Here is a 21,427-nt window from a genome sequence, read left to right on the forward strand (position 1 = left end):
TGTTTCAGCACTGTTTTGCCCTTAATCAGGGCGGACCGGGTTTGGGTTTGCGTGTGGGTTGGGCTTCGAGTTCGGGTTGGGGCGCGCGGGTTATGATGGTACAATTGGTACAAATGGATAAATTCGTGTCAATTGTGTCAATCGGATCAATGGTATTTTTGACCGGAATTATAAAAAATAGTCATAATTTATGTTTTTTAGATGGGTGGCCGAAAATTGAGTTTCATTGCTCAATATAACTATACTAGCATTTTCACCCCGTGCAATGCACGGAAAATGTTTTTATATTTTTATATATATAAATTGATACCAACTCAATTATTATATTTATAAATATAAGAAAAAAAATTATTTTTCACTTAATATATTTGAGTTGAATATTAAAAAAATAAAAAAATAAAGAAAAATTCACAATAATAAAAGTTGATATTGTGAAAAGGCATAAATAATAAGTAAAAAGAATAAAATAGAAAAAATAGATTTATTCAAAAAAGAGGAGAGATGAGAGAGAATTTTTAAAAATCATCAATCTTTAAATAAATATAACTCTCCATTTTAAATCAAATATTTACATAAAATATATCAAATTAATGCTCTTATCATGATATTTAATTTGATATATTTTATAAATAATTTTAATTTCACAATTTTAGAAAGAAATAATATTAAAAAATAAGAACACAAAGAAAAAATTATATTGTACAAATAAAACTTCAATTTTTTATAACTACAAAAGTGCCACTTATTAATTTTGAAATCAATTTGAAATTGAAAATGATCTTCTTAATATATTATAAATTATTATATAAATATAAATTTATAAATTATTTATAACCAATGCCTTATAAATTGTGTATATATACACATATAAACATATAATTCATTATGGAATTATAAACGTGGGTTATGCAATTTTTCTTTGTAAACGTGGGGTGTGCATTTTTTTAAAAATTATGGGTTATGCAATTTTAATTGAGTTAGTTACTTAATTTTTGAATATATACAATAAGTCATTATTTTTGTAAGAAATCACAAAATTGCCATTGAAATTGATTTAAAATCAATTTCTAATTGAAAACTGTTGTTTTAATATAGTATAGATGAGTGCATATTCTTATATATTTAATCACTTTTATTAAAACTTGTGTCACTCTTAAACTATATTTTTTAAATGGGGAAAGTATTATATAGATTAACATACATGTATCTAGATATGTCAATCAAATTTTGGGTCAACCCTAACTAGGTTTGGATTATTTTTACTTCGATCGAAAAAGATTTAAATTCAAGTTTTCAGCTCTAATCATAAACTTAAACCTTCAAGTTTCAAGCTAAGCTCATTAGACCAAAAAGACCTATTAGATACAAAAAGGGGTTTCGGCAAATAAAATCACGAACTATTTTAAATCTGTAATTTTAACATGACTTTTGAAGTGTGGTAAATTAAATTACCACATTTTCAATTTTTGCAATTTCATCCCTCCAATTTTTTTCGATCGTCGAATTATCGAGTTGGAGTTTACGTGGATTAATTCGGCACATAACATTCATGTTACGACATTGTTTTCAATAAAATTGTTGAATATTGAAAATATGGTGCAAATAGATGATACAATCCTTTTATATTTTGATAACTTTTTTATTTGAACTTGTACGAAACAACATCGTTTAAGCCTAATAAAAACAATATCATCTTTATTAATCCACGTAAGCTCCAATTCAATATTTCGGCGACCGAAAAAAATTAGATGTACAAAATTACAAAATTTGAAAAGATGATTTAATTCGCCACACTTTAAAAGTCACATTAAAATTACAAATTCAAAATAGTTCGTATGACTATACAAAATGGACTATAATATCAACCTCAAGGTCGTATGGTGATATGCTAAGCATCTAAATTATCTCATCATAAAATTCATAAACAAAGAAATGAACTTTGACCGAGAAAAATTTAATTAATCACGTTAATCCACTTGGTTTTCAAACTTAGCCTATTGTGCTAGTCCATCTTCAATTTGAGCAAATCGAGCTAAATATCAAACAATAGAACATCTACTAAGGATGACATCTATAGAAAACATTTCAATCATGAGGCAGCCAACATCTTCATATATAGCTCTGCTAGTGCAATCACAATTTGCATAGAAAAGACAATCCTCATAAAAATCTACACAACAGTAAGAGAACTCTAACTGGTTTACATTACTCATCTGCACTTTCCATATTTGCTCCTTTAAGATGTAAATGTTTTTCTCTTTTCTGAAACTCTGTCAAACCTTTCCCACTTCCAGTCACTCCAACTTTCCCAAATGGATCATCAGGAGACTTGAATATGCTCTCGCGCTTTCGGCCGGAGAAGAAACCAACCTTTAGGGCAAAATCAAAATTCAATACAGTACATGAACCTTATTGAAAATAAACCACACAACAAAAATGCTCATCTTGCAGATGTAAAGAATTCTAAGCATTAGTAATATTTGGTCACTAGATTCCCCTGAGAGTATAGCTTGAAGTGTAGAAAGCAAACAAACGATAAAATGACAGGAAAAAGAAGAAATAACAGAAATAAGATACGTGCAGCTAGTATGACAGAAAGTGTCTTCTCCGAAACAAGCATCCATGTAAGGGCTAAGCTCCCACTGCATCAGCCACCCAGTCACATACTGATGTGTCATAAAAATGCGTTTAATGGCGTGGCACAAGTAGGATTTGAAACTTCAGTTCACCCATTGATGTAAATTTCTTTCATAATCTTGGTTTATTACTTTATCTTTTTTACTTTCAATTGCCTGCTGGCGGGTTTTGAAGCCCACTGAATACCCCACCCAGATATATGATTATAAGCCTTTTGAGGGAAACCGAAAAGCAAAAATAGTGGAAGTTCACGGTATTACTGCACAAGTGGAGGCACAGTGGTGAATAAGCATCACATTCCAGCACGCAAGAGAAGATAAAAGAAAAAAGGTTTGATTCTGATAACTAGATAGAGAGGATATGATGCTAATAACAAGATGAATATCATTGGTTACATAAAAGTATTTTCTAGTTCTCTTCATCAAACAGAAGGGGGATACTATTGCCAGTGGTAACAAAGGGGCTCTGTCACTTGCGCAATTGAAACAAAGTGGTTTAAGATTCTAGCTTCTATCACTAGACAGTTATAGCAGAGAATAGAATTGCATGGAATTGCAGGTGCTTATGCTTTAATGAATTATGCATGTAAGCACATTGAGACATGCAGGGACAAGCAAAACCAGAAAAATTATGAACAGATATACCAGCATGATGTCCACAACAGAATGTGTGGGCGTGTATGTGTATGTTTATGTGTGTGTGAGATCGAGAGAGAGTGAGTCCCGCATAAATGGTGGTGCAGGCTCCCTTAAAAACAACAAAAAAGAGGGGAAACATTGCTAGCTTGCAGCAGTTTATCAGCAGTCAGACTCCACATAATGATTTGTGGAACACACAAACACTAGCAGGCAGCAAACATAAACACACCTTTTTAGCTTTGCCTTTAGTGGTCTGGAATTGCTGCCAGGCATTCTGCCTCTTATTTTGTGTAACTTCTTTTGCTTCCATGCGCATTTTGGACTTAAATGCATGTATCTTTTTACGCTTTGCAGCTTTCTGCAGAAAAAGAAAAACAAAATTATATTAATAATCAACAGCTAAACTACAAGAACACGGAAAATCATAGTGATAAGGGATGGCAAATTTTCCAGAAACCCCATCATGGGTCCTATCCTCAACCTAATGGAGGGTATAAAGGGAGTTCCTGGATGCATTTAAACAAATCAGTAATAGGCTATGGATATTTCAAGATAAAGGATTGAGGACACGTCCAGGGATTGACCAATACCCACCCCAATTTACCTACATAAATATTATATATAATATATATATATATATGTGGTTATCTACCAACTATTTCTCAAAATTCGTGTCATTCTCAAGTGATACTCTTTTATGGGACGAAGTGTATTTTAAAAGGAGTTTTTATTTTAGTCCATCCCTAATATATATATATATATATAGATATATATAGGGTTAGATTATAGTGAGAATGCTATTTTTCATGAGAAATGAGAATACTGCATAAGTCAATACATAGTGTTGCATAAGCTGCTTGTAACGACTGAATAACAGTATTCAATTAACTAATAAAATTTTCGCTCCCTCCCGGATTCAAACCCAAACCAGGAAAATTTTCGCCCCCTCTAAGTAAATATCAACCATAAGATTGAAAATCTAACATTACAAATATATATATATATATATATATATATAGGAAATAGATCATATGGATCCTATTGATTCTCGTGGTACCATAGATACCCTTAACAATACATTGTGTTGAACACAAAAGTGTATATATGAATTTTAAAGCACATAAATGCATTAACACAAAAACACATTAATGCATATATGTACACATAATACAATATAAAAAAATACATGATTATTTATGTATTAATGCATTATTATATACACAAAAATGCAAGGGATCTACGTTACTACGGGATTACTGAGATACAATTATGTCACCACCTATTAACCAATTTTCAATTATGTCACTTTTAAAGTGTTGCAAATAAATATGCAACCTATTGATTTGTCACAAATGGGATCACCCCCAACTTTTCCGATGATTGGAATTATGACTTGGCTTTCTTTTTATCCACTCAGACTGATCTTTTTGATGTGGACATACTATTGCAACATTGCATCAGAATGAAGAAGAAGAAGAAGAAGAAGAAGAAAAAAAAGCCACATCACATTTTCAATAGCCGAAAAAATTGGGGGTGTAACTGCAAATCCATATATTGTTAATTTTTTACACTTTAAAAGTGGTTGTAATTGCAAATTGGGTTATAGGTGATGATTTTATATGCAATTAACTCTTAAGGGTGTGTTCTCTTTGATGGATAAATTTATAATGGGAAAATGAGGGATAACAACAATTTAAGCCTTTACATGCCTCCTTTCTTTTCCCTCATTTTCTACAAAAGAGAAGTTCGTCATTTTTCATTCCTTCTTTCCACTTCAAGGAGGGATAATATTATCACACCAAAAATAGAGTGATAATATTATCACTCCTTGAAGTGAAAAGAAGGAATGAAAAAATGGTGAACTTCTCTTTAGTAGAAAATGAGGGGAAAAAAGAAGGCATTTAAAAGTATAAATTTTTGTTATCTCTCCTTTTCCCATGATAAACTTATCCATCAAAGAGAACACAACCTTATAGTATCTATTTACATCTAAAACACTGACTTATTTGATGAACTATGGTGATTGGATATGGTAAAGAAATTAATTCATACAACTTCACAAGATCTGATTGGTGGTTGGATACACAAATTTCAATAATTAGTTATTTCTTACAATGTATATATGGAAAACGTGATAGTAGGCTATATGGTAGTGTATGACTACCAATCCTCCAATAGAAATGGGGAATAATCATATCTGACCCATAGCCTCTAAAAATGAGAACTTGAACTTGAGCAAAAAGAAGCCAGCAATATGATAAATAAAAAGGACATTACAATATAAGCACAAAATAAGTAAATTATTTGTTTATCTGTTAGCTGTTAGCAGAAGCGTTGCATAATACTATTTAGTATGAGTTGTGGACAATCAATCTTAGATCCCACCCTTAGTTCATCTATTGGAAAAGAAAATTAAATACCCCCTTCATATAATAGTTGGATTATAGTTAGCTGCTAACTCATTATATAAGCAAAAATTAATTTGCAGGAAGAAGTTGGTCATGATTCGCTTAGTAAGAGAACAATTTGACCATAATAATCCCTATAAAATGAGCTGCAAATGCAAACATACCACATCTTCAGGATCATTAGGTTCAATTTGAAGTTTCGCAGGAACAGTCCAGGTCTCGAATTCTTTACTAGCAGATTGGGCAATCTTCCGTTTAAGGGCTTCTTTAGTAGCCACAGCAATCTTTTCAGCTTCCAGCAAAGGGTTTGCAGTGTCTTCTTGGATAGGTCTAACATTATCAGGATCCACCTGGAATCATCAATCAAGAATCCTAAAATATTAATCAAATCAAATATTTTCAACTTTCCCACATTCTAAATGGATGAAGGGTGTGTGTGATAAATGAACCAGACAGAGGGTCAGATAGTAGACAGACCGGCTAATCCATTTTAAATTTAACAAATTTCATTAGGGTCCTTTCCTATTCCTGCTATATTGAAGGTTAAAACAATTTATTTTTTATTTTTAATTCTTTTCAATGTTTGAGGAAGATAAGAAGCAAACAGAAATTAGAATTCATAGTTGATTGAGGTCTCCCCCTGTCACCCCTCAAGATAAGCACCATGCAGGAAGGAAGATGAATTATACCTCTTCCTTGTTACCCCATCCATCATAGCAGACATAATACCCATTGGGTGTATGAGCCTCAATGGTTGCGTCATACCTGAAGATTCAATCTAAATCAACCACAAACAAGAGGGAGAAGAGATAAAGAAACTGAAGGATAAAGATATCTCTACTAATTAATACAGACACAAAACCCAGCAAAAACATATATACACTTTAAATACCACTCTCCATCTTCGCTCCAGACTGCTTGGACTTTGATGCCAATAGGAAATTTATTACCATTAATAGCGGTAGTTCTTGGTTTCTGCAAGGGAACGCCAATAAAAGTAGTCACATCAGCATTGCATGTATGGCAGTGACACCCAGAACTCAGATGCATTTAGTAATCATACATAAAGTACACTCAAGTTCATTTTGAAACTTTAATGTGTGTAGTTGAAGTGTTCGGTACGGGGACCACGGGGACTGTGAACCAACATTTAAAAGGGGTGACGCTCAAAACGGATGGCTCAGGCCATCTCTTAATGGGTAGTACACCATGGTTGAACAATAGTAAAGCTGTCATATGAGATCAGCCATCACCTCTAAAGACTAATCTAAAAACACAAGTAGGAATGGACTAAAAACAAAAAAAGTGGACTAACATCAAAGGTGCTCCCAGAAAGTTGCAGATCAGGAGATGCTTCACCACTAGCGCCAGTAACAAGTTCAGAACTACCATCATTTTGTTTTGCAGTTTCCAGAAGCTCCTCTGTTAATGCAATCACCTTCAGTCACAAATAAACCCAAATTATAATCAGCCAATAATTATACTACAATTAGTGAAAAGATGAAAAACATGAACTTCAATCCAGAGTGATAGCCGAAATTCACGAGACAGAGCAGGCTGGCCATCACCACATAGCACACCTGCAATAGAATCAAGACACAAGTGATGGGCATCTTGACCAAGTCCTAGTGCCTTTTTCTAAAACCCCGACACTTCTGCACACCATGTATGCTTATTTCTTTTAACAAGATAAAATATTCTCACCTTTAACAAACCACAAGGGAAAAAACATCTTTCATCTGTCAGAGGTAGTTCCTTGAAACTGCTTGTTCGAGCAATAGTAATATTTGAGAAAGAAAGAAAGAGAGAGAGATTGAAATTAAACTTTAAGAAAGTAATGACCTTCTAACCTATTATTTAACAATGGTCAGTGATCTAAAACATCTCTAACAACTAGCAACTATGATGATACCTGTAATGTAAAGCCAAAAGAATAGAAGAATCCCATCCTTAGAACGGAGGGATCCACCAGAAACGATGGGAGAAAGGAAGTTTGCAATAACAAAAAATGAAAATCACCTCCACAAGTTCCTTCTCCATGTCCAAAAACTCGGAATTCTTCGGGTCATCATTCAATAGTTTGCGCACCTGGAATCATTGAAGACAAACAAAATGAATATAAATACCACATTTTCAATACTGAAGCAAAATGTGTAATGTTCAATTTTAGTAGTATAAACCAAAAATCCCAAAGTTAACAATAGTGTAAGGAATGAAAAAATTGTACTTGGGCATGACATATCCAATACGAACAAGATAATGAACAAGTGAACACAAATATATTACTCCCCTAATACGAACAAGATAATCGGACCTAGATACAAAAAATGAACAAAACAACCATAAAAGATCACCTATACCAGATGAGAAATTTCTCCATGTCTTATAAACTCCTATCTGATTCCCACAAGAGCAATATATTGTTAATTATATTTTGGTCATTAAAATCATGAAAACTGTTCAACGGTATACGAAGATCATGGTTTAGATATCAATGCCTCCAAGGAAAGTGAATAGCATCCGAATGGAAATTTTGAAGGTGTCAGCACACATCACAAACTGAAAAGCCTAACTTGATGAGCCACAGTTTTCAAATCAATACTTCTTGGTGCAAAATATCTTTTAAAATGCATGATAGGGCCGAGAGTGGAATGAATATTCAGCAATCTAATTTGTTTCCTAAATATAAAATCATTTCTAGTACAGTAGTACTATCAGTGAGTAAAATCATTTCAAAACGAGAGTTACAGATTTCAATAATAATATAAAAAGATTTGTTATGGTGGATTTTATACTCCTCTAGTCCCACTCCATATCCTTTCAATCGAGACTAAGAATTGGCCAATTTCCTACATGGTGTTGCTCATGGTCTTCCAGCTCATGCCCTTGCTATTACCATAGGTCCTTTGAAATTTCATCTTTACTACCCCCCTCTGCGGTAAATTCAAAAGAAAAAGAAGTACAAGTCTAGTTCCTTCCCATACTCGGTAAATATTAGGATAGCAAAGCTGCTAAATGCCTCTAGTTAGATTTTGAAACTAGGGAGAATTTTTCCCTAAATGTTTGAAGGCTATAAACCTCCAATCTTCCCCACCTACAATCAACACTAACAATGCGTCAGAGAAAAAACATTTCACACCAACAAAGACCAAAATCCAAACCAAGCAACCGAAAATAACTCTTCAATCTCTGCCAGAAAAATCTACACATAAACCAAATCCATTCATGCACAAGAATGAAAAAGAAAAGGAAGCACCTGCTGAAGTTGATCTTCGTAAGTAGAGAGGTTGGCAGTCAATTCTTCGATATTCACCTCTTCGCCTTCCATCTTTTCTCCTTCAAATTCTACTGAAATTATCTAAGTTAGGTGGATAATTGGATCGAATCAATCGTCAATTTTGATCAGTTATATCTATCTATATATATATATGAAAGCTCAATACATCCACACCTATCCATTTTCCGGCCAAAACACACCCATCTTTTAACGAATGTGTAATCTGAAAGTTGGCTAAACTTTGGTTAATACCCATTGTTAACAGTATCCATGAATTAAAGCAATAACATCAAAACTTTGGCTCCAAGAAAAATAAAGCAAGACTCGAATATATAAAAGCTCAATACATCCACACCTATCCATTTTCCCGCCAAAACACACCCGTCTTTTAACGAATGTGTAATCTGAAAGTTGGCTACACTTTGGTTAATACCCATTGTTAACTGTATCCATGAATTAAAGCAATAACATCAAAACTTTGGCTCCAAGAAAAATAAAGCAAGACTCGAATTTCTTGACCAAATATCACTTCATTTATACAGATTCTACAGCATATATATATATATATATATATATATATATAGTTTTCTCAACCTGAAGCTTCTGACACATAATAAGGAAATTAAGTTAATGTTTACGGTAAATAATTTAAATGGTGATGGATCTAAAATAACTAGATTTACATGGAAGAATTTCCAAAATCATAATTTCTTCTAACGTCCGATTAGTTTCATAGATCTAAAAAATGTTCGACTTAATCAGTGGATTCTTCGGTAAGGCGAGAAACAAAAAATCAAAAATCAAACTTCTAAAACACCCAAATAGCCTATCATCTTACCTTTTGTTGGAAACGGCTGCTGCTGCGGAGTCGCCGGACGGAGGCACCGAAGCCAAAGGAGGCGGGCGCGGGAAAGAATAGGTGAGGGCAGCGCTGCAGCTTTCAATCGAAGGAGACGGGGCGGGGCGAGCCGGCGAGGGCTGGGCGGCGCACTGCTGCTGTGCTGCCTGCTTGGCTCTTGCAAATCGCAGCGCTTGACGGAGATGTCCGAGGCGGCGAGGCCGTGGCCACTGGCGACCGGCGGCTGCAGAGAGAGACCGAGAGAGATTGAAACGGAAGAGGGCAGAGAGAGAGAGCGAGCGAACGGTGGTGAGAAAGAGAGAGAAATCAGAACCCTATTTCCTAATTTCTATTTTCTGTTTTTCTAATAGTACTAATAAATTGTATTTTAATTATTTATTTTATTAAAAGTAATTTACTTGTAGATATAAATCAAGTCCACAACGATTTATTCACTTTATATTTGCAATTAAGGGGGTGTATTCGTTTAAGAATTCTGTAGATTTTTAAAATCTCATATTTCAAACAAATTCTTTATGAATTTTGGAATTCTAAACAGAATCTGTACAGATTTTGAATGGACTTTAATATGAATTTGACGTAATTTTTACGAATTTGAAATCTACCATTCCAACGATCGCTGAGTTTCAGAAACTATGAACGCCCACACACACAAACACACACAAAATTATACTACGAGAAGATAGTCAAAGATTTTGAGGGAAGGCATGTGTTGTTGTGCTGTTGTTCGTACCAAACATGGCCAACTGCTGTGCTGCTGCTCGTACCAAAAAGTGCTTTCTAAACAGTAATTTTAGCGATAGCAGTGAGTCAATTGCCAGCTGCAAATTGAAGTTCCCAATGTGGGAGCTAAGTAGTTGTTTCTCTACTGAGAAGAGCTCCACCACCTCTGCTTTAGCTTCAAAAGAGATTGTGGATAAAACAAATGGATACAATCCCCATCTAAATCAGCACTAAGGGGACCGCAAATAAGAGGATTAATCTTGACTGCTTTAAATTCCTCGAGTTGATCCAAGTCAATATCCGGAGCCATGCTTTCATCTTTGGGTATTTCATGAATGTCTTCCTCTGCTGGAGGTGTAGTGGGCGGTGGGGCATCCCCATTTTGGGTTGTGGCTCCGCTTCTGCTTTCTTTGCTCGTTTGCACAAGAATACGGAAAGCAGGACTGCTATAAGAAGCAATGGCCGATGATCAAGCCTTTCGAGCTACCACCATCTTTCTGCTCAACATTCAGTTTCGGGTTTCCAGTTACACTGTTTGAGAATTCAATTCAATCTTGTTAAGCATGTGTGTGTGTGGGGGGGGTAAGAAATGCAAAGATATTGTACATACTTGTATGCAAGCTTTCTGTTGTTAAGAATGGTGGCCGGGACATCCCCGGAGAAATCATTGTATGCCAGGTTGTTGTACACAAGAATAATGAATTAATGTCAAGAATTAAAGGGCCCCATTTCTTGGTGAAAATTAACTTACAGTGTCCTCAGATTTGGTAGTTGGCCAAGGAAATCTGGGATTTCTCCACTAAGATCGTTGTTGCTCAAATCTCTGCAAACAAACAATCACAATCACGCACAACAATACGGAAAAGAGTTTGATGATTTACATGTTCACAAAGGCTTGCATTTGGCTGAAATTAGTGAGACTGCCATTGAGTTGGTATCCTAGAGATTTCTGCAACACAAATATTTTAAAATTGATAGCTTAGTAATTAATGCATAAGAAGCAGAGAGCTTACAAAGAGATATCTGCAACACAAATATTTGTTTTATTTGCAGTAGCAAAGTGCCCCAGCGATCGCTGGAATTTAAAGTGTGGAGCCACCCTGATTACTAAGTATTTAAAGTGCCCCAACGATCGCTGGGTGCCAGCAGCTGTTGGCTTCTTCGAGCCACGGCCGCTGGAACCCAGCCGGCGCTGAAATATGAAATCTTCCGAATTCTTGTGATCGGAGGTTGGATTTGTTTATGTGTATTTTTTGAATGAAATCAATGAAAATCAGTCCAATTTTAAAATGCATAGATTTTTAAATACCTCTAGATTTTCATAGATTTTTAAAAGTTTGAAACGAATACATCTGGATTTTTATAGAATTTTAAAAGTCTTGAACGAATACCTCTAAATTTTCATAGACTTTTAAAAATCTTGAACGAATACACCCAGATTTTAAAAGTCTGCAGAAATCTATTAAAATCCTGAACGAATACACCCCCCTAAATTTTGATACAAAAATGCAAGCATATTTTAATTTTTTATACAAAAAGTTTGTCACTTTTTTTATTTATATAACATTATCTTATAATTTGACCAGAAAATATATCAATTTTTATTTAATCGCAATTATAACATGACTTTATAATCTGCTCATAAAATACACCACGTTTCAATTTAATCTTAATTATAACATGACCTTATTTAGATCATTGTTCTTCATAGATGTATTGATATTTATTGTAATTTCATACTATTAAAATTATAGTACAAAATTATGGTCTATAATTTTAATGTTTAGATATTGTGATAATGTTGTAATTCCTTGATTTTGATATTTACTTACAATCTATCAATTCTATAAAGCAATACATATTAGACACACCACATTCATCCTCAATCCTAGGTGGCATCTTCTCCATTCACTATTCTTTGCTATCTTAATTCATTTATCCCACATTGAAAACATATCAAACTTTAGCAATTCATTACCTATAAAGCAATACATATTAGACACACCACATTCATCCTCAATCCTATGTGGCATCTTCTCCATTCACTATTCTTTGCTATCTTAATTCATTTATCCCACATTGAAAACATATCAAACTTTAGCAATTCATTACCTAAATAAAAGGTCATTCACATTCTTACATTAGTCATTCATTATTCCCACATTGATATTATATTTAACTTTATCATGGGAAAATTTGAATTACTACAAAATATAAATTTTTGTATCCACCAAGTGAATTAAAATTGTATGTTTGGTATATAACTATGACTTTCATTATAATACATCCATAACATAAAATTAAATATGAGAAAATAAATTAAATTCCTACAAGATATGAATATAATAGGCTTCAAATGAAACATTTAAAATCTATATAGTAAGAAAATAATTACAAAAATAGTAATAATGAAAATACGTCACAATTAAATTTGTAATTTTTTATTTTTATTCATCAAGAAAATTAGGCCCCGCGTCAAAATTTTAGTAGACCTAATCATTTAGATATAACTTAATCAAAAGAACAATAACATTAAATTTCGATTTCACAAGAGAATATATTCATCCTCAATCATGGTTCAATCAATTAAGATGATGACTATTATTCTATAAAATTGAACTATGAAAATATGTATGTAGTATTCTATAGTTCAATCATTTTGAAAACTTTCTAATCTCCTTTATTCTCATTTTTTCGCAAGTCACATCTCTTATCCCACATTGATTTTTAATCAAACTCCATCTTAACTAAAGCCTATATAAATACTTGTGTGTAGTATATCATCCTTTATATATTCTCTTGTGAAATGGAAGTTTAATCTTAGAGTTCTTTTGATTACGTTATCTAAATGATTAGGTCTACTCAAAGTTTGACATGGGATCTAAATGACACATTTAAAATCTATATAGTAAGAAAATAATTACAAAAATAGTAATAATGAAAATACGTCACAATTAAATTTATAATTTTTATTTTTATTCATCAAGAAAATTAGGCACCGCGTCAAAAATTTAGTAGACCTAATCATTTAGATAAAACTTAATCAAAATAATAATAACATTAAACTTCGATTTCACAAGAGAATATATTCATCCTCAATCATGGTTCAATCAATTAAGATGATGACTATCTATATAATATATAAAAGAGGAGTTTTTTCCTCCATTCTTTCCCTCTATTTTTTCTCTCTCTTCTTCCACCAAATTTTTCAATATTTTCTCTTCTTTTTTATAATTTTAATTATTTTCTAAACATCACAAAATTTTATTTATGAAAAAAATATTCAATATGCATCTTAAATTTGATTTTGTGACAAGTTTTTTAATATGGTAAAAAAAATCATCAAAAATGAATTTAAAACAAATAAGTTATGAAAATTTTAAGATATTTTATTTTCTCTCTCTTCGCTAAAATTTTATAATTTTTTTATATTTATGTTAGTCCATGAGAATATTTATTCATTTAATATGATTTAATATGTCGTGTAATACTCTATAATAATAATGTGTAATGTTAATTTTCATTATCAAAAAAATTGAAATTATTTAATAACTATGATTATCATTGCACATTATACAAAGTTAAAATTTGTAATTGATGAGGTTTATCTTTAATTTATTTTTAAAATATATTTTGTATTTAATTATAATTTATCTAATATTTATATATTTTTATTTAAAAATATGTGGTTGATTTCGATGTTCGTCGTGCATCGCACGAATGATCATACTAGTTATTCTATAAAATTGAACTATGAAAATGTGTATATAGTATTCTATAGTTCAATCATTTTGAAAACTTTCTAATCTCCTTTATTCTCATTTTTTTCGCAAGTCACATCTCTTATCCCACATTGGTTTTTTGATCAAACTCCATCTTAACTAAAGCCTATATAAATACTTGTGTGTAGTATCTCATCCTTTATATATTCTCTTGTGAAATGGAAGTTTAATCTTATTGTTCTTTTGATTACGTTATCTAAATGATTAGGTCTACTCAAAGTTTGACATGAGATCTAAATTTTTGATAAGTTTAAATAAAAAAATTATAATTTAATTATGATGTATTTTCATTATTACTATTTTTGCAATTATTTTCTTACTATGTTATATTTTAAATGTGTCATTTCATATCTTGCAACAATTTAATTTATTTTCTCATATTTTATGTTATGGATGTATTATAATGAAAGTCATAGTTATATACCAAACATACAATTTTAATTAACTTGGTGGATATAAAAATTTATATTTTGTAGTAATTCAAATTTTTCCATGATAAAGTTTAATATAATATTAATGTGAGAATCTTCTTTATAATAGGAAAATGGTTTACTATGTGGCATATCTAGAATATCACCATTTCAAAAATTATCTATTATCTTTATTCTCATTTTTTTTCACAAGTTATCCCACATTGATTTTTAATCAAACTCCATCTTGATCACATACTATATAAATACTTGTGTAGTATTTCATTATGTATATATTTGCCCCATCAATTTAATTTGGTCAATTAACTTTTAGTTGACCAAATAGGTAGTTATATTTTTTATTAAAAATAATTTAATTTATCTAGCATTATTTTGACCAATAATAAAATTTAGTCAATAATGTGAGTCCACATATTAAAATAATGAATTAATAAATTTGATTTTTCTTACATTATTTATATTTTTATTAATTCTATAATTCAATATTTAGCGTTATGATATTTTAAAAAGTGTAAAATCTATATAAAAAGATATTTATAAAAATAAAATTATGCAATTTGAATTTCATATTGATTTTTATGACACTTTTTTTATTACATTTTAGAAAATGTAGAATCTTTGTAGAAAAAGTATATATTAAGATACTCCACATGTCTTATGACATTGGTACCTATTTATTCGCAAGTTCATATTGACTATACAACCTACTCCCTCCGTCCCGTGAGTCTTGACACGTTTGGGTTCGACACGAGAATTAAGGAGTTGTAAATTAATGTTTTAAGTGTGTAATTAATAAAGTATAAAATTGATAAAGTAGGAGAGAGAAGGTAATAAAAGTGATAAAGTAGGATAGAGAATATAATAAATGTGATAAAGTAGGAGAGAGAATGTAATAATTATTACCAAAAAAGGAAACGTGTCAAGATTCGTGGGACGGAGGGAGTATATAATATTTGTATGTGGTATCTCATCTTTTATATATTTGCAATGCCAATTTAATTTCGTCAATTAACTTTCAGTTTGCCAAATAAATAGTTATATTCATATTAAAAATTAATTCAATTTATCTAATATTACTTTGGCTATAATTATATTTAATGAATAATGTGAGTTGATATATTAAAATAATGACGTAATACATTGCATTTTTCATATGTTATTTATATTTGTTAAATAGTTATATTTAAAAAAGATCAAATAATTTAGCTTTGTTATTTCCTATAATATTAAATCAACCAACTATAGTACAAATTATTATTATTGAATTTTTAAAAACTAAATATGCTACTTACTTTGATTGGATTAATTAATAATCGGATTGAAAAATTCAATTATTTGATATATGTTTAAGGAAAATGTAGTTTGGCGTAGATGTGAAAACTCTAAATTTTTAGTTATCTAATTCAATTTTAAAAAATGACGAGTTTACAACAATATTAACATTGAGAAAGCTGAAAATTATAATTGTGCGTTAAATATAAGATGATTTTCTAATCACTAACATTTATATAAATAAACTAAAATATAGTAAATTTTGGCTTAATATATTTAAAACTAATTTATCTTGATATGTCTGCATAAGTTTTTTATTTATTCAACGTAGAAAATTGTCAATTGTACTAAATTAGTGATAATACAAATTGATTAATTTATTTATAAGCATTTTCGCTTGGTATATGTTTTTGTATAGCTCTAAACAAGATGATTCTTAAAATTCACTTTTGATCTTTCAAACTCCGGGTGAAAGATAATGTTAAAAAATCAGAGATGGTCTATCAAGCTTCATTTGAGATGTACTCAAAACTCAATTTTGGCTCCAAACAATATGATGCTCATAAGTTATAAGTGCTTTGTCAAACTCCAAATGAGATGATGTTTATAACTAAATTTTGGTCCTTTAAGATTCAAATAAGATAATTCTTAGTACTCATCTGCGGTCCTTCAAGCTCCAAATGACTGATGCTTAGAACTCAACTTCAATCTATCAAACTATGAACGAGATGATGCTTACAAGTCAATTATATAGTCTTTCAAGTTCTACACGAGATGATGCTTACAAGTCAGTTATAGTCTTACAAGTATTTTGGCTTATAACAATATGATGCTCACAAATTAGATATAGTTTGTCAAGTTCCAAACAAAATGATGTTCACAACTTAATTTCGGCCTTTGAAGCTTTAAATGAGATAATGGTTAGCACTCAGCTCCAGCCTTTTAAGCTCCAAGTGAGTAATGCTTAGAACTAAGCTCTGTCTATCAAACTATAGACGAGATGATGTTCACAAATCAGTTATGGTCTTTCAAGTTCCACACAAGAAGATGCTCACAAGTTAGTTATAGTCTTTCAAGCTTCGCACGAGATGATGCTTACAAATCAGTTATGGTCTTATGAGCTCCAAATGAGATGTTGCTTACGAGTTAAGTTTTATCTTTTCAAGAATAAGATGAGATGATACCCATAAGCAAAATCTCATATAACAAGCTTCAAAAAAGATAATGATTATAAGTTCAATGTACAAAGTTTAATGTGATATTTCAAGCTACAGATAAGATGATGTTCAAAAGTTTTGTAAAGTTCCGATGAGATGATATTCATATATAAGACATGGTCTTAAATTTTGTCTATCAATTTATAAAAATTACACTCCTGAAAATTAGTAATTTTTTTATATATAATTAACAAAAAATACGATGTGTCAATTCTTCATCATATATTATGTCAAATAGACCTAAATATTTTTCTTATTATTTTTAAAAATCGTCAAGCTTACATCAACTTTTATGAAATTTCATCAAATAATGTATAAAAAGACAATCTATTTTAACTCTCAATAAGAGCTATAATTAGCCAAAAGGCTTGATAAAAATTATTTATATGTTGTAATAAAAAAAAATGTACAATAATAATTACAACATAAAGTGGCTCCCCGTCGAATTTCGACGGGTTACACACTAGTGATTATTAATGAGATTGTCAATCAGAACAATTCACTCATATTAAGTTGCCAAGCTATTCGCTTACGCGTCATTTAGACTTTTTTTTTACTAGAAATTGTTGACCACAATTCTAAACTTTTGAATTTCGAACTTATCCATTGGGCTAGAAAGTTTTTTTTTTGTTTTGTGTTTTTAAAAAAACTCTATCTAAATTTTTCTTGATGACCTAATAAAATCATATCATTGGAAGCTACAATTCCTAACACACTATTGCATTAATAGAAGAAATTACCCCACCTAAATTAGATCTTTGAAAAAAAAATTGAATATAACATGTTACAAAAATCATTCAGTTGATGGGGTAAAGGAAAAACACAATAGACAAATTACTTATAACACATAAATGTGAAATGACAATGAGGAACAACACAATGACTTTTTCTGATTCTATACCTATTATACAAAAGGTCTTGGTTTATGAAAACATACTTTTTTCTTATGATTCAAGTTTTCTATTATTTATCCATTTTTATTCAGTTAAAATCATCGTATTTGCTATTATGAATGCTACTTTACATAAATACTTACAAGAACCCTTCAGTTAATGAAAAAAATCATGCACCAATTTATAAAAATAGGATCTCAAATTCAATTATTTTTTCAGTATCGAATATGTTGTATTTTAGCTTTTAGTAAATTAATTTAAATTTCACAATTGCATGTGGTATGGAGAAAAATATTAAAATATTGAAATCAATCATTATACACTTTTTAGGTAGGAACAAAAGATTAATTTTATGCAACTTCATTTAGAAATAGTTGATGTGGATTTAACTTAATTAACAGGAAAAATCATGATCATTCATTCACTTGAATAATTTCATTCATATCCATTACAAGATTAAATAACTTAAAAATGAAATACATCATGATATTTTCAATTTTTATTGGAAAATTTAGCCTTTTTGCTATTAAAAAAACTATCAGCAAAAACTGGAGGAACATCGTGAGTTAACTATGACAAAAAGTTCACATAAAAATTGAGCTAGAATTGTCAAAAATATATAAATAATAAGAATTCATACGGACTTAACTCTTATGCATGCTTCCTTCTTCAATTTGTTACTCATCTTAAGCATAAGACATATAGCGTTGCATAGCAGCAGCCGTATCCAAATCTGATTCATTTACTCAATAATTTTTCTGGTATGTCTCAATGAGGATTGTTTTCTAAAGTTAGCATTCTAATTTTGCTTTTTGAGAAATATAGATCATTTGATGAGTATATGTGATTGAACGAGATTGGTTATTATGATGCTAGGTCGTCATGTTCTTAAGGAAAGATTGTTGAGTGGACACAGTGTTCTTAACTATTCATTACGCCTTCGAATCCAAAATTATCATTCTGGTTTCAACTTCGACAGTTTTCACTGATTGTGTCATATGCAATGAGCATCAAGAGTAGTCAGGTTCAATCTCTTTTGCATGTAGATTTGTACTTAAAAAATATCTGATTTTATTCATAATCAGCTTTATGTTGATATATTCTTGGGTTACTAATCATCGAGGTTTGAAAATAGATTAAGTGTTAATCATTGATAATTTGAAAATTTTGATTTGTGGTAACCATGATAAAGATGGTACCTCTACTGAGAATATTGTGTACCAGAATTTATTTTTTCAAATTTATGATGTAATATATTTTGGTATGCTATTTCATAAATTATATTTAATTTATTAAGATATTTTTCTTTGTATTTATAATTAAATTTCTATGTGTAGTGGGCTGTTAGATCCGGAGGGTCTCGAATAGGTGTATGGGGAGGGGGGGGATACACATGTGGGCTATTTTCACAATTTCCTCTAAAAACAGAGGGATCTCAAGAATGAGATCAAAACGAAACTTTACACGCAAACTATGACACCTGTTGACTAAAAAGAGTTTTGACCAAACAGGGTTGATGACTGATACTGAAAACTCTTCAGTAATGAGTTATCAGTTAAGTCACTGGAACTTAACTGATGCACGTAAGGGCTCCAGTCGAGTTTGCTAAAACAGAGATGATATAAGTCTTCCTGACTATCAGAGGATAGATCAGTCAGACTGATATCACACGCAGCGGAAATAAACTTGTTTCGTAATAGCATCGGTTGAGCACGTTGTTAGTCTTAGGTTTCTCTTTGCAGTTATTCAGTATTCAGTTTATCAACAGTAAGAACACAGATAAGAATGGAAATACTGAAAGCTATAAATAACACAGAGAGTTTTACGTGGTTCGAAAAACACTTTCCTACATCCATGATCGGTTGATCAGACCAACAATCCACTCCGCAAGTGCTTAACTGGTGCACTGCAAACCGAACCGTGTGCTTACCGGGTGCACACAACCGTTTCACTGAAGAGACCTTACTTCAGTACCCACGCTTCACTCGCGTCGGATTTCTCACTCCTAGCACGACTTTGCACTAGGATCTCACGGAGTCAGAGTACCTTCCTGAACTCCTTTTCACTCAAACACTCGGTTTCTTTCTTACGAAAGGAGGTTTGAAAAACTTGCCAACTAGACTTCAAAGAACAAGTTCTTTGGAGCAAGTTTTGACCTGGGCTTCTGGGTAAACAGATATATGCCTAAGGTCTAAGAGAATGTGTGTAATCAGTAGTGATTGATTTTGGCTTTGGAATTCTCTTCTTCGATTCAAGCTTTGGGGAGATTAAGCTTTAGGCTGAGTAGCAATTTCGACAGAGCTTCAGCTTAGGTCGTTGAATCGGTGAAGATTGAAGTTAATCCTTGAGCGCTATTTATTGGAGAGGTCTTAAATAGATCCGTTGGCGGAGAACGTCTTCAAGATTTCTTCCGGTGGAGAGCAATTCGAATTTGGGCTGAGGCTTCAATCTTCGAGGTTCCTTGTTTGGTGGAAACGGCTTTCTTGAGGGACAGGAGATGTGACGTCTCTGATAAAGTAGCCACCAAATAGGAATGACCTCTGCAGAGAGGGATGATCCTGAGATCTCTGCATTTAATACGGCTGTACTGTGTAAGCACGTGGCTTCCTTTGAACGTTGGAAGTTCAGTCCGAGGAAGAATGTTTAACTGATACTTGACTTTAGTATCAGTCTGCTGAGTCCTCAAAGCACGCATTAAGTAATCAGTTCTGAACTGATTCTTCAACTGATACTTCAGTTGGTATCTTCAATCTTCAGTCTGCTTACAAAACTCATGGAAAAACCCATGGACTCCAGCAGTCTGCTTGGCTGCGCCTTGAACTTCTTGATCTTCATCTTCTGTCTTCAATCTTCATGTTCCTAAGCTTGTTCTATTCCCACTTGTTTTCCTTCGACTTGAGGTCTTTACTGGAACGTCCTCCTTTCTACTTCTGGTGATCCTTTAGCTTTACCATCTTCAGACAAGAAAGAAGATCAGGGAAAACCTTTGAGAAGGTTTTTCTCTGACTTCCTACTTTTCCCCCTTTTTGGCAACATCAAAAAGAGAGTAGATGATGGAGGCTATGATCGAATAGGACTTCAACTCCAACTCTCAAACACTTGTGGGAGAACTTGAGAAGAGGAGTGGTCCTTAGATGCAGAAGGATGAGGACTCCAGTGAGGGGAGAGGGAGATGAGAGGGGAGACAGAGAATTGAAGGAAAGGAAAGTATGCATAGCATTTCGGAGATATTCATGAAATGCGGCTATGCATACAAACCTGAGGGAGAGGAAGAAAGACAAGGAGCGGTG

The 21,427-nt window shown here is 31.9% G+C and overlaps 1 protein-coding gene across 8 annotated transcripts; it reads right to left on the bottom strand.

The window, feature by feature from the left end:
* Window positions 1-2,072: 2,072 nt before the first annotated feature.
* LOC131013937 (uncharacterized) lies at window positions 2,073-10,162 on the bottom strand. Of its 8 annotated transcripts, XM_057941872.1 has the most exons (11): window positions 8,940-8,981; window positions 7,703-7,771; window positions 7,534-7,595; window positions 7,388-7,445; window positions 7,199-7,263; window positions 6,999-7,121; window positions 6,576-6,658; window positions 6,373-6,448; window positions 5,848-6,033; window positions 3,505-3,633; window positions 2,073-2,370 (listed from the first exon to the last, which is right to left on the bottom strand). In XM_057941872.1, exons 4-11 carry the CDS (start codon window positions 7,413-7,415, stop codon window positions 2,206-2,208), a joined length of 855 nt encoding a protein of 284 aa, XP_057797855.1. In that variant the 5' UTR covers window positions 7,416-7,445; window positions 7,534-7,595; window positions 7,703-7,771; window positions 8,940-8,981; the 3' UTR covers window positions 2,073-2,205. The 8 variants fall into 8 exon arrangements, with proteins under 8 accessions (XP_057797855.1, XP_057797851.1, XP_057797852.1 ...); XM_057941868.1 differs by lacking the exons at window positions 7,199-7,263; window positions 7,388-7,445; window positions 7,534-7,595 and adding exons at window positions 9,135-9,183; window positions 9,799-10,146 and having other exon boundaries at window positions 8,940-9,028; XM_057941869.1 differs by lacking the exons at window positions 7,199-7,263; window positions 7,388-7,445; window positions 7,534-7,595 and adding exons at window positions 9,135-9,183; window positions 9,799-10,146 and having other exon boundaries at window positions 8,940-9,031.
* Between the last annotated feature and the right edge of the window lie 11,265 nt (window positions 10,163-21,427).

This window comes from Salvia miltiorrhiza, chromosome 3 (genome assembly GCF_028751815.1).
Source record: "Salvia miltiorrhiza cultivar Shanhuang (shh) chromosome 3, IMPLAD_Smil_shh, whole genome shotgun sequence".
NCBI lineage: Eukaryota > Viridiplantae > Streptophyta > Magnoliopsida > Lamiales > Lamiaceae > Salvia > Salvia miltiorrhiza.

Bases quoted from the DNA above. Each gene is read 5' to 3' on its own strand.
- LOC131013937 (XM_057941866.1), bottom strand. From the start codon at position 9,011: ATGGAAGGCGAAGAGGTGAATATCGAAGAATTGACTGCCAACCTCTCT. The intron at 7,772-8,939 runs GTGCTTCCTTTT...CAATGATTCCAG, and splicing joins ACGAAGATCAACTTCAGCAG to GTGCGCAAACTATTGAATGA. The intron at 3,634-5,847 runs GTATGTTTGCAT...CTTTTTCTGCAG, and splicing joins CTAATGATCCTGAAGATGTG to AAAGCTGCAAAGCGTAAAAA.